This window comes from Aedes albopictus, chromosome 3, assembly GCF_035046485.1.
Source record: "Aedes albopictus strain Foshan chromosome 3, AalbF5, whole genome shotgun sequence".
NCBI classification, from domain to species: domain Eukaryota; kingdom Metazoa; phylum Arthropoda; class Insecta; order Diptera; family Culicidae; genus Aedes; species Aedes albopictus.
In genome coordinates this window covers 229351373-229364054 of record NC_085138.1, presented here as the reverse complement: position 1 = coordinate 229364054, position 12682 = coordinate 229351373, and the positions used below count along the sequence as shown (strand labels likewise).

At 39.0% G+C, this 12682-nt stretch overlaps 1 protein-coding gene across 11 annotated transcripts in view; it reads left to right on the top strand.

Annotated features, from left to right (window-relative positions):
* The window catches only part of LOC109400336 (somatomedin-B and thrombospondin type-1 domain-containing protein), a 541334-nt gene that overhangs the window by 509494 nt on the left and 19158 nt on the right, over nucleotides 1–12682 (top strand). For all 11 annotated transcript variants that reach the window (XM_062859341.1, XM_062859342.1, XM_062859344.1 and 8 more), the window contains one exon: nucleotides 10324–10518. In XM_062859341.1, coding sequence (XP_062715325.1) covers nucleotides 10324–10518 — 195 coding nt within the window. The remainder of the gene's footprint in view (nucleotides 1–10323; nucleotides 10519–12682) is intronic.

Here is a 12682-nt window from a genome sequence, read left to right as displayed (position 1 = left end):
GAAAATACCCAAAAAGTCTTCTTAAACGACGGATATTGCATGTGCTGCAATTTGCGACCGGACGAACAATGTTTACATAGAACTATGTTTTGTGTGTCTTCCAATATTTTTGAGTTGGATTTTACACAAATGACGTATGTGACACCGGAGCTTTACGGTTTTCGGATGTAGAAAACATACACTGTAGAACTGTGGTCTAGAACTAACTTTATTACTAATGCTAAGCCTTATATATATGAATGAATGTACAATACATTCTACCTGATTTGACTCATTATCTTTTGGGTCCCTTTCTTATTATCTCTACTTTGTTATCGCCGCCACTATCGGTGCGTCACTATTTTCATTACAATTTATGGGTCTCTTTCTTGGTCCTTCGTAGAAGATTAGTTTATGACGTAATTGTCTTGGGTAGCAGAGAATTATCAACTATGCGCATATTGCAACTAACAATATGCCATGCGGTGCGCTGTATAACTTAAGGAAAATGACAACTTGAGTTTGAAATGCAAATTGATTGATTCGCGTTCGTTACATTCCGGACCCCGTAAATCTACTAGATTTACAATAATAATTGTCGATAAGCGATTTATTACTTATTATATGAAATGATATTAATATTGTCTTTTTACTTAGGACTAGACATTTGTGTTGAATTTTGGATACACATTTCCTCTATACAGGTTCATTTCTGTTTCTTCTGTTTCATTGTTTGGTTGTTGATTCTCTTCTGAACATCTATTATTTTCCATTTTGTTTACCGTCTCCCTTCTAATGTTTTTATGCGACAAAAAATTAGTTAATGAGTCCCAGAATGATGTTATTAGTTTCCAACTGAAACCATAGATGTCATATAATATCTGACTATGTATGATTGTATCAACAATAAATTTTAAACCTCGAGCGAATAGGTAAATACCGATGAATGTTGACGTAGTGTTTCCCAACCATGTGCTCCAAGACAACACTTTGTTCCAGTACTTATGTATTGCACCATCAATTATTTTCTCAGATAATAAAGCATCAAATCTAAAGCCTTGAGTATTAGGATTTTGTCCAGCTAAAATTTTATAAACTACAGAAGATGCTACACGTCTTTCGCCTTGTTCATATATCATGTTCCTCATTTTGACCAAACTGTTGGAATCATAAACCCCACTCTCCATTAAGTTTGGCAATGGCGTGTATGACCAGCTGGTAACAATATCAGTTGATAGTTTACTTGGCGCAGTGGTTTCTCGTAATCTTCCATCTGTGGTGTACCATCTGCTCCCAAATTTGAATTTGGCAGGAAGTAGAGGAGTACACTCTATTTCTGTTCCTAATGTTTGTAAAACGCGTGTAACTGGAGCTAAAAACATTGACACATTATTGTAAAAAACGGGAATTTCTTGATAACATTGCTCAGTAAATCTTGGTGTAATGTAAACAGGTTTACACTCCAAAACGTGCAAAACTTCGCCAGCGACTACTGCTGTGTAACCATTTCTCTTCATTATGCTGCTGACGAATTCATTCGGGTTAAGCCTAGCCAGTGTAAGCTTAGTTTCTAAAAGAACTTTATCTAACTTACACATTTCAGCCATAACCATATTGTAAATATCATTTAAAGATTGACCAATATAACTTTCTACAAGAGTAATTTTGGAATTAAAATAAGTAAACAAATCCAAATTTTTTCCACTGTTTGCTTTTCGTGTAAATGGAGATCTAATACTCTCTGTTTCAATTATTAAAATTCTAGGATGATCAGTAGTAAATCCGTTGTAACCACAAATGCGAGTATCTTCTCGTGTTTTAATCGAAAATACTTGCTTTTCTGAAATAGTGCTGTAAACCACTGAATGAGTTTGCTTTATATTACCCTCTAAACTTGTAGTTTTATTGACAAGTCCTTCATAAATTACTTCAAATTCAGTTGTTTCACAGGACTGATTCAAGTCTACATTCCAGGTCAAATAACCTTCTTCGGAATCTAGACATGTTCCAATTGAATACGAACACATTAAACCATTTTTCAAATATATCTGATCATTTTCAAGGTCAATATTTGCAATATAGTCGTATAGAGCAATCTCGTACTCATAATAAACTAGTGCCCCAGTCCATGTATAGAATGGTGTACTATATGTGCCTCCGTTGCATGAATTTCCAGTCACGCTACCTACAATAAGCGTTTCACCCCTTGTAGTGGAATTTAACTTCAGCTCATTAATTTGTCTGTCATGAGTCAGCGATACAATTCCTAAAGCGTGTACCTTTGTACATTCTTCTGAATTGAACTCTTTGACGATGTAAGAATATCCATACTGATAATCTGAAGTATGCGAAAATGCTCCACAATGTCTTATGGACCTTCGAATTATTACCTTACATTGAAGAACTTTAGTTAAACTTTTTACATTCCTTTGTAAAACCTGTATTGTTATTTCTGTTGAACTCAAATTACTTTTCTGAGGAATACAAGAAGCTACATCAAGAAGCGAGTAACTTGTCATGTTTACCTCTGGGTTGGCACAATCAAATGCTATCAATCCTCTAGTTTCGAAACCAAAGATTAATGTAAACATGTATACAAGCAACATAAACGATATGAAGTTACTAGGATTTTTTGTTCTTATGGTTTTATTCGAACGTAGATTGCACATTTCTTCATGATCATCTTGATTCGGGATTAAATCTGGTGAATCTAGTTTCTTCGGTTCTGAAAGTGGAATTGTGTCATGACTTCCTTGAAAGTTTTGAGTTTGTTGAAATAAATCATCATTTGTTTCTAAAGATGGCTTTGGCTTTTGAATTTTCCGAACATCTAAAACTGCCACTTTGACGGCTGGTCTTTCATAAATACCTTTAGATGTTTTAATTTCAGCAGATCTTACTTGTCCATCTTTAGCCATTCTAACACTGATTACTCGACCTTTCAACCATGTTCCAGGAGGTGCCTTATCATCAGTTATTACAACAATATCGTCAACTTTAATAGGTTCAATTTGATTAGTCCATTTATTTCGTTTCAACAATAATGGAAGGTACTCTTTCGTCCACCGATCCCAAAAATATTTCCCATAGTTTTGAACCTTTTTCCAATGATGTTTTTCTAAGTGAATTGCAGTTGGATCATAAGGTGGTACATATTCTCCAGCACGACCAATTAGAATATGAAATGGTGTCATTATTTCGTCGTCGATATCTTCTACTGGTATGTGTGTTAATGGACGAGAGTTTAAAATAAATTCTACTTGGATCAGAGCAGATCTTAAAATTGCTGGTCGTGGTAAACGACTACCATACTGCTTCAGCATTTTATATAGCGATAACTTTATGATTTTAATAAGCCTCTCCCATACTCCGCCGAAATGGGATGCCGCGGGAGGATTGAATGTCCATTTTAAGGCTAATGCTGCCGCATCACCGTTTCTCATTCTTTTATCAATATTCACAATTAGTTCTTTTAATTCATTGTCAGCTCCAACAAAGTTGGTGCCATTATCGCTGTAAAGGTGCTTAATTTTTCCTCTTCTGTTTTGAAAATTACGCAAACAGACAATAAAAGAATCTGTATCTAATTTCTCAGCCATTTCGATGTGAACTGCTCTACTAGACATACATGTAAAAATCACACCCCAACGTTTTTCTCTTGATCGTTTTACTGCAACTTCAAATGGACCAAAGTAATCCACTCCAGTATGCGTAAATGGATACAAGAAAGATTCGGTCCGATAATCTGGTAAGGGTGCCATCATGGGTGGTACTGGTTTTGCGTTAGCAATAATGCATTCTTGGCAATATTTCTTGACCTTTTTCAAAAGTGACCTTTGTTTAATAATCCAAAACTTTTGAAGAATAGCTGCAATCACGACATTGTCATTCTGATGCAAATACCGTTCATGATATGTCTTTACAATTAAAAAAGAAATATTATGTTCATATGGTAATATAATTGGCTTTCTTGCTGATTCGGGTATGCTTCTTGCGTGTTCCAATCTTCCTCTTGCTCTGAGTACTCCATGATTATCAAGCATTGGACTCAATTTTCGTAAGTTGCTGGATTTTTCAATTTCTTTACCTTCTTTCAGTAATGTTACTTCCTCTGCGAAACAATCCCATTGAGCTTTTTTGAATATCGCGTTTTCAACCCATTTTACATCATCATAATTAGTGCTACGATCAAAATCTGTTTTATTTTTAATCCAATCGGTAAACTTTTTTATTATTAGAGTTCGCTTAACCAAACGCCACCAGTCCGAAAAATAATCGTCCTGAATAAAAGAGTAAGGATGTATTCTTTGATGAATGTTTACATAGTTTCTCAGCTCTTCATCAGTTTCCATACTTACTGTCCAGTTTGGCCAATAACTTTCTGATTTTCTTAAAAACGATGGTCCATTGAGCCATAATGATGCTCCCTTTTTAATTTTTGTACCTTCATCAGCAGGGTTTAATGATGATTTTATATATCTCCATTGATCCATTGAAGTTGTTTCTAAGATTTCAGCAACTCGATGAGCTACGAATTGCTTATACCGCCTATGCTGACTATTAATCCAGGCTAGGACAGTTTGACTGTCTGACCACATGACGCATTTTGAAATCGAAATTCTTAATTCTTTCTTTACGGTATTCAACAATCTTATCCCTAATATTGCTGCTTGCAACTCTAAACGTGGTATGGATAACATTTTATTCGGTGAAACTCTTGCCTTTGCTGATACTATATTCACATCAGTGCCATTTGCAGTAACACTTCTCAGATACACAACGGCAGCAAAAGCATTTTCCGAAGCATCTCCGAACATATGCAACTCATAAAACAATGCATTTTTCAAGGTCATACATCTTGGAATCTTAAAATGGGTGACAAGTTTAAGCATATCTATCCAAGAGTTCCAAAAATTTGATAAACTATCTGGTAACTGGCTATCCCAATCAGAAGATTCTTTATGCCATTTTTGTAAAAGAATTCTACCATGAATTGTGAAGTTCGAAATTAACCCTAAGGGATCGTAAATACTCATTACAAACGAGAGAGTTTCTCTCTTTGTAATCAACCTTGTGAATTCCAATCGATCAAGTTTTAATTGAAATTCGATCAAATCAGTTGTTGTATTCCAATAGATACCCAATACTTTATCAGTTGGTATTTCTTTATTCTCGAACCATTTTATTTCTGAAACATGAAGTCTTTCTGAAGGAATAACGTTGGCAAGCTGTTGCGAATTTGTAATAAAATTTCTTAGATGAAATCCAGCATACTGTTGAATATTTATAACACCCTGAACAACTTCAGATGCTTCTTTAATTTCATCAAAGCTATCCAAATAATCATCAACATAAAAGTTATTTTCAGAAGCCTCAGAAGCCTTTGGAAAATCATCCTTAAAAAGCTGTGCATTATAATTTTTCACTGCTTGAGCACAAGCAGGAGAACACGTTGATCCAAAAATCATTGATTCCATCACATATACGCTCGGATCCCTATCGGCCTCACATTGTCTCCAAAGGTATCTTTGTGCAGGCTGATCTTCCATAACAATTTTTATTTGCTGAAACATTTCTTGTATATCCCCTGTAACAGCGATTTTGAACTCTCTGAATCTTAGCAAAACACCGAACAAAGATTTTACTGTGTCAGGACCGGAAAGCAGTGCTGAGTTAAAAGATACTCCTTCTACTGCTGCAGCTGCATCAAAAACAATTCTTGATTTAGGTGGGACTTTGTTTTTATTTGTCACAATAAAATGAGGCAAATAATAGGTGTTTGGATGTTCCTGTAGTAGCTCACGTGGGCTAAGCTTACGGGCATAACCCTTTTTAACAAATCCTTCAAATGACTCAATTGCCCATTTTCTTAGCTCTGGTTTCCTAGCTAATGTCTTCTCCAATATTTCCAAACGTTTGAAAGCATTATTAAAACTTGGAGGGAAACTCATGCTTTCAGTTTTCCACAATAATCCTATTGAGTAATGTCCGTTTTCATATTTAATTGTATTTTTAATAATTGATTCAGCTCTTTCTACTTCTGCTGATTTTGGTAATTTATTAACGACGTTGACTCCAAAGTTTTCAGTAGAACAATAATTTTCAAAAATTGCTCTTAAATCTGTACTTTCATGCTCTCTAATGCAAAAAGAATATGAAGGCTCACCTCTATATACCTTACCGAAAATCAACCATCCTAGTTTGGTACGCGCTGCCATCGGCGAGTTCTCGTCACTTATCCTTCTGTCGGTCGTCAACAACAAATGAGCGTGCTCCATACCAATTAAAATCGTGGGCTTGGCGTTGACGTATCCCTGAACTGGAACATCAGCTAAATAAGTGAACTCCTTCTTCATGTGTTTAATATCCAATGTTTGCGTTGGAAGTTCAATGTCCTCGATGGTCCTGACATCCTTCATTGAATAAGTTTTTCCTCCATGTCCGCGTATCCACAGCTGTACTCTTCGGCTAGGTGATTCCTTTGAAACGTTCTGCGTCCAGGTTAATTCCAGTGGTTCTGACCGTCCATGGAGCCCAAGTTTATCCGCTACCGATTGATCCAAAAGGCTTAATGACGAGCCGGGATCAAGGAAAGCGAATGTTTCCAAAGAGAGGTTTCCATTCTGCAACGTTACTGGTACTATTTGATAATATACCGTTGATTTTCGACTTCCATGATGATTATTGTTAGTTTTGTCCTTCTCCAGATTTTGATTTTCCTTGGGTTTCTCGACGGCTGCTTTATGCAATAAACGATTGTGCATTCCCTTGCAACCGTCTATTTTGCATTCTCGCTTGCTTCTGCAAAACTTACTACCGTGTCCTTTGTTCAGGCAAGAAAAACACAGTTTCAATTGTTGAATTCGTTGTTGCCTTTGCTCAACATTGAGGTTTTTCAATATGTTGCACTTGAACGTTTGATGCTCATGCTTACAAATGTTGCACTGCATTTTTGAAGGATTGTTATGAATATTGATTCTGGGCTTTTGTTCCTTTCTTGTAGGTGGTGCTAATCTCCGTAATGTCGTTGCGTGAGTTTGCAGCCACTTATTCAAATCATGGAGAGTTGGCTGACTGACATTTCTTTGAAGCGCTTCTGTCCATGTTATCTGCATACTAAATGGTAGCTTTGATACTATGTCAGTAATTAACCGATAATCATGAAGGAATTCTGGCTTGGCCAATGTTTCCATTGTCACAACCAAATCGTCCAATGCGTTAGCAATATCGATAGTATGGAGTTTGGGTTGATTCAATGTTTTTATCAGCTCGTTCAATAATTGCTGATAAATAGCCTCCGGTCTCCCATAAATTTCTTCAAGCCGTTGCATTATTCTAGGAACATTAGCAGCCCCTATCATCAAATTTGACACGCTCTTGGCAGCTTGGCCATACAGAGCTTCTTCCAATCTTGATAAATTTTCGAGATTGGTAAATCTACCTTCGGCAGATGTGTCCTTAAAAATGCTTTTGAATTTCGGCCATTCACGAGCCTCTCCACTAAATTTTGGAAGCTTGATTAATGCTTGCCTCGTCGCATTTAAAGAACCTTCAGACTGACGTCTGTTTGCCACATCTTGTTGAATTTTCAGCGATTCATTTAGCTGGTTCGCTAAATCAAACTTCACTTTTACGTCCAATAATGTCGCTCGTTCGATTTCCAGATATTCGCATTTGGCGCAAAGGAATCGCTCTTCTTGTGACGGCGTATGCTTAAGGTGCACACAACTAAGGTGGAACCACCTATCACAATCGTCACAAGACACCATATTATCCTTGGTGTCAGCTTCCTTGCATAAACGGCAGTTTCCGTTCTTATTTTCCACGAATTGGAACATAGCTTTTGATTTTGCCATCGCAAATGTTCACTTTACTCTCACCTGGTTGTTTGCTGCTACTTTGCTTCTCTGTTTCCTTTTGCCGGATCTGCGCGTTCACTTCTGATGACAGCTTCTAAAGGTATTTCCAAACCTTTTTGTTAATTCACACACTGCAGTTTCACTATTTTCAAAAATGTCCAATGTCCTAGTTTCACTTGAATTACCACTCTGGGTTTTAATATTCAACACACAAGGTATTTTAGACACGATTCGTGAATATCTATTCACAACTTTCGAATGTTTGCCACTATTGGCTCAAGATTTGTAACAGTTAAATTTTGTGACAATGCACAACACTCAGACTGCACTCCTGGCGACAGTAAACCACGTTACAAAATCAATCACTGTAGCTATTTATTACGACAACTTTTTATATTGTCGGAGTCCTTTCCACTTATTCTAGTTGATCTCCGCGCGCCGGTATCACTGCACAATTTCAACACAACGTCGCGAGTACTTTCCTCTCTGGTAGTTCACCAAAATGTGACACCGGAGCTTTACGGTTTTCGGATGTAGAAAACATACACTGTAGAACTGTGGTCTAGAACTAACTTTATTACTAATGCTAAGCCTTATATATATGAATGAATGTACAATACATTCTACCTGATTTGACTCATTATCTTTTGGGTCCCTTTCTTATTATCTCTACTTTGTTATCGCCGCCACTATCGGTGCGTCACTATTTTCATTACAATTTATGGGTCTCTTTCTTGGTCCTTCGTAGAAGATTAGTTTATGACGTAATTGTCTTGGGTAGCAGAGAATTATCAACTATGCGCATATTGCAACTAACAATATGCCATGCGGTGCGCTGTATAACTTAAGGAAAATGACAACTTGAGTTTGAAATGCAAATTGATTGATTCGCGTTCGTTACAACGTATCTTTTATTTATAACGTGGAATTGGTTTATTCTACTATTTTGTTTCGACCTTGGGGAGCATCTATTAGGTACGTCACGCTAAAATTGGAAATTAAATGGATGACCCCTTATGTGATAGATTCCATTTCATTGCATAAAATAAAAAAAAAGTTGAATATTACTAAATTATATCTACAGCTGTTATCATATCTGCATATGATATAATTGTGATAGATTATAACAAAATCACTAACGACAAATCAAGTCTAATATACGTCTACGTGTTCAATGTGACGACATACTACCCCGCTCGTGTGCGTCTGACAAACAAGCATTTGAATGAGGAAACTGGCAATACGTAGAACCAGTAAAGCTTCTATCACCGCCCTCTTCAAGTGTTGTGATGGCCTCATTGGCAGAGGCGTCAGATTGCTACCGATGGTAGGTGTCTTGGTTCAAATCCCGTTCGGATCCGAAAACTTTATAACGTACTGGAAACTTTTTTTATGTCACCTCTCTCTCTCTCTCTTCTCTCTCTTCTTGGCGTAACGTCCTCACTGGGACAAAGCCTGCTTCTCAGCTTAGTGTTCTATGAGCACTTCCACAGTTATTAACTGAGAGCTTCCTCTGCCAATGACCATTTTGCATGTGTATATCGTGTGGCAGGCACGAAGATAGTTGTGGCTTTCGCAACCAGAGGCGCGCGCATCGTTCATCTATGCGTTTGACGTTTCACACTAGCGTCTTCTGTTGACGATATTGCACAACACAGTGATTCGTGCAACTTTTCCACCAGGTGATGGTAGTGTGAACTGGGCGATTGATTTCCATGAAAATCGTCCAAGGTGTTACGTCTGTTTGTCTGTGGCTATATTTTAGACACTTTCAGCCCTTGGCTGGTTCGTCTCCCGTTGTCCGAATTTTATATTACTAATCGTTCTTCTTCTTCGCGTATCGTTATAACTGGGACAAAGCCTACTTTTCAGCATAGTGCTCTATGAGTACAGTTATAAACTTAAAGCTTTCTTTGTCAACGATCATTTTGTATGTGTATATCGTGTGGTATGCACGATTACACTCTATACCTAAGGAAGGCAAGAAAATTTCCTTTACGAAAAATTACTGAACCAACGGAGAATCAACCCGTCCCCTCAGCATGCTTTTATTGAATATCCGGGCGCTTATGGCAATGGTGACATGAGTCCTATTACTAAATGTTATGGAAATAAAAAAAAACTTAAACAAACAGAAATTCATGTAGCACTCCCATGGGAATCCTACATTTAAACGAGTTTTGACCTCTTTCAACATTCAAATCTAGAATTCCTTATTTTTTGTCGTTTCGCATTACCTATTTAAGCTGATTTTCACAGAAATATATTTTTCCTCTTTTCTTGCACGTTCATTAATCTGCCATCGACTGCCACCTCGAATAATATGCTCAACGCCGCAGCAAGCAAATATTTCAATAATTCATTCAACCATTCAAGCAGCCCGTTTTGCGTCACTCAACCGAATAAATAATATTTTTTGTCACATCTCTGATAATATTTTCCCGTTTTCCCACCGTTTTGTTCTTTTTTCATCACGCCCCGCTAGTGATCGATTGCGTCGTGAGCGAGTGGGGCCCGTGGAGTGAGTGCGACACCGCCTGCGGAACGGGCATGATGTCACGGACCAGGATAATTGAACAGAAACCGCAAAACGGCGGCAAACACTGTCCATCGTTGGTGCAGAAACGCGGCTGCCAAGGACTCAAGTGCCACAACCATCACGATCGGAAGGTGCTGCGAGGTGAGTGTATGGGGATGGATAAGGGAAATTAGCATGAAAATCGGCATTACAGTAAAACGATCCACCCTAATACTCAACCGATGCTGAGAATTTTGGAAGAATACTGTCATTTCAACATGTAATATAATTTATTCTGATCTCTCACCAGAGTGAGAGATGTCTTGCACCCAATTATTCAGTTTAATGACCATATAAGTTTATTGAACACTTGGAAACACACTTCGTTGAATCCTTCACTTCATGTAACAGCGTTGTCTTCTGTTTTACAGTTTCTAATTAGAGAAGATTAGGGCCCACATAGCCGAACCTCCTCTATAATTCTGAGATGATTTTGGTCATAGTATGCAGATTGTCAGGAGCAATCCACGAGAACCCACATGACCGAAACGGTGGGTCCACCATTTTTTATAAGACTGTCTCACGCACCCTACTATGTGATCATTGAGGACAACCTAGCAGTACGATAAATGCTCCTTCTTTTTCATACTCCAAGCAATGAGAGGATAATCTATTCAACAGATTCCCGAGCAGAAGGCTCAGGTAGTGTGGAGATAAGGGTCCTGCAGCCAACAGACAATAAAGGAGGCAGAACTATATTTTCCAACCCACGCACATTGCCTTTTGGCTATAGAGGCTCTCTTCCAAGCATAATTAACGTGGCTCTGTGTCGTATACTAGTACTTTTGGAAGTGCGAGAATCTTGTAGAAGTAGTCTGATATTCTAGGGACATAGGTGCATCGACAATAGCTGCCCAACTAGAACTATTGAACGCTTTCCTTATATTCAGAGTCACTACTGCACGTACAGTAGCGAATCCTCCTTCTCTTATGCTAGAGTGCGACCACGGTGGTCATTGTAACCGACAAGATAGCGTGTACGATCGACTTGCCGGAAGCTGAACTGGTTACTCAAGACACCATTCATACTCTCAGTGTGCATCAACGGTCTGTTGAAAATTATTTTCTCGAGCACCTTCCCCGCCGTGTCAAACAAACCGTGTCGAATGTTGGTCTGTATGCTGACGCGACGGGTCTTCGGGTGGATTTCTAACTTGACAAAGGTTTGTTTGACACGGCGGGAAAGGTGCTCGAGAAGATAACTTAGAACCACGCTCTGATGCTTCCAACCCCCTGAGAAGACTTCTGGGGCTTCACCTACATCCCCGCTAGTTCCTCATCTGTGACTCTCTCCTCATCGCCACCCCAGTTCCCAGCGGTCCTACAAAAGAAAGCTTAAGACTTGGATCATGACATGGAAAGATTTGTGGAGACTACTTAGTCTCTTGGCTTGACCATCACGACTCTATAGGCATCACCGCACGGGTTCGTATTGGAACTCTGACCGGGACCCTCAAAGCAGGCCTTTTTGTTCGCCATTTTCTCGGTCTTGAGCGGGACTTTGGCAGCTGCGAACGCCATCCGTCGTTAATTTCGCTCCCCATCAGTACGTGCTCGCTACATCCGTCGCCCAGCCCGTACACAGGCGTGGCGCAGATTTACAATAACTTTTGAGTTCAACAAGGTAGTCTGCCATTCCTAGGGTGGACTATCCTAGGCATGGTGACATCGGATGCAAACGAGAGCACCGCTACCAATTGGTCACGATTGAGATCGAATAAGTTTCGCTCATGGCCTCCTTAATACCTCGTCGATGAAATATGATGTGTTCCATCTGCGAGGGCTTGGCCTTGGTCTAGCCGTTACTTCCTCTATCCGCTGCCTGATGTTGTTGTAATCTATACTGTAGCGAACCGCCAGGAGATCGCTGTGAATGTAGGCATCGTCTACCCTCCAGTTAGAATTACTTGGTAGACCTGGACTACAAAAAGTAACGGCGATAATCGGCACCACTCCGTTTCGGCTTAAGCTACTTTTGGTACCGACATTTACCAAATCGATATCTGGTGTGGCCAGTGCCTTTAGCAGAATTTGGCTTCGCTGGTTCGTAAAACGAATTCCCCATTCTAGGCATTTAAGTCACCCGCTATTACCAACGGTCTTCACCCTGTCAGCACGGTTGCCATACAGCCCATCATCTGCGTGAACTGCTCGATCGACCAACGTGGAGGTGCCTAATAGACATCAACTCCTCGACGGGGACCTGTCGTCCATATCGCCGACATTTTTCCGCCCATCCGCGACCCAGTTGCCGTTACCAGATAAT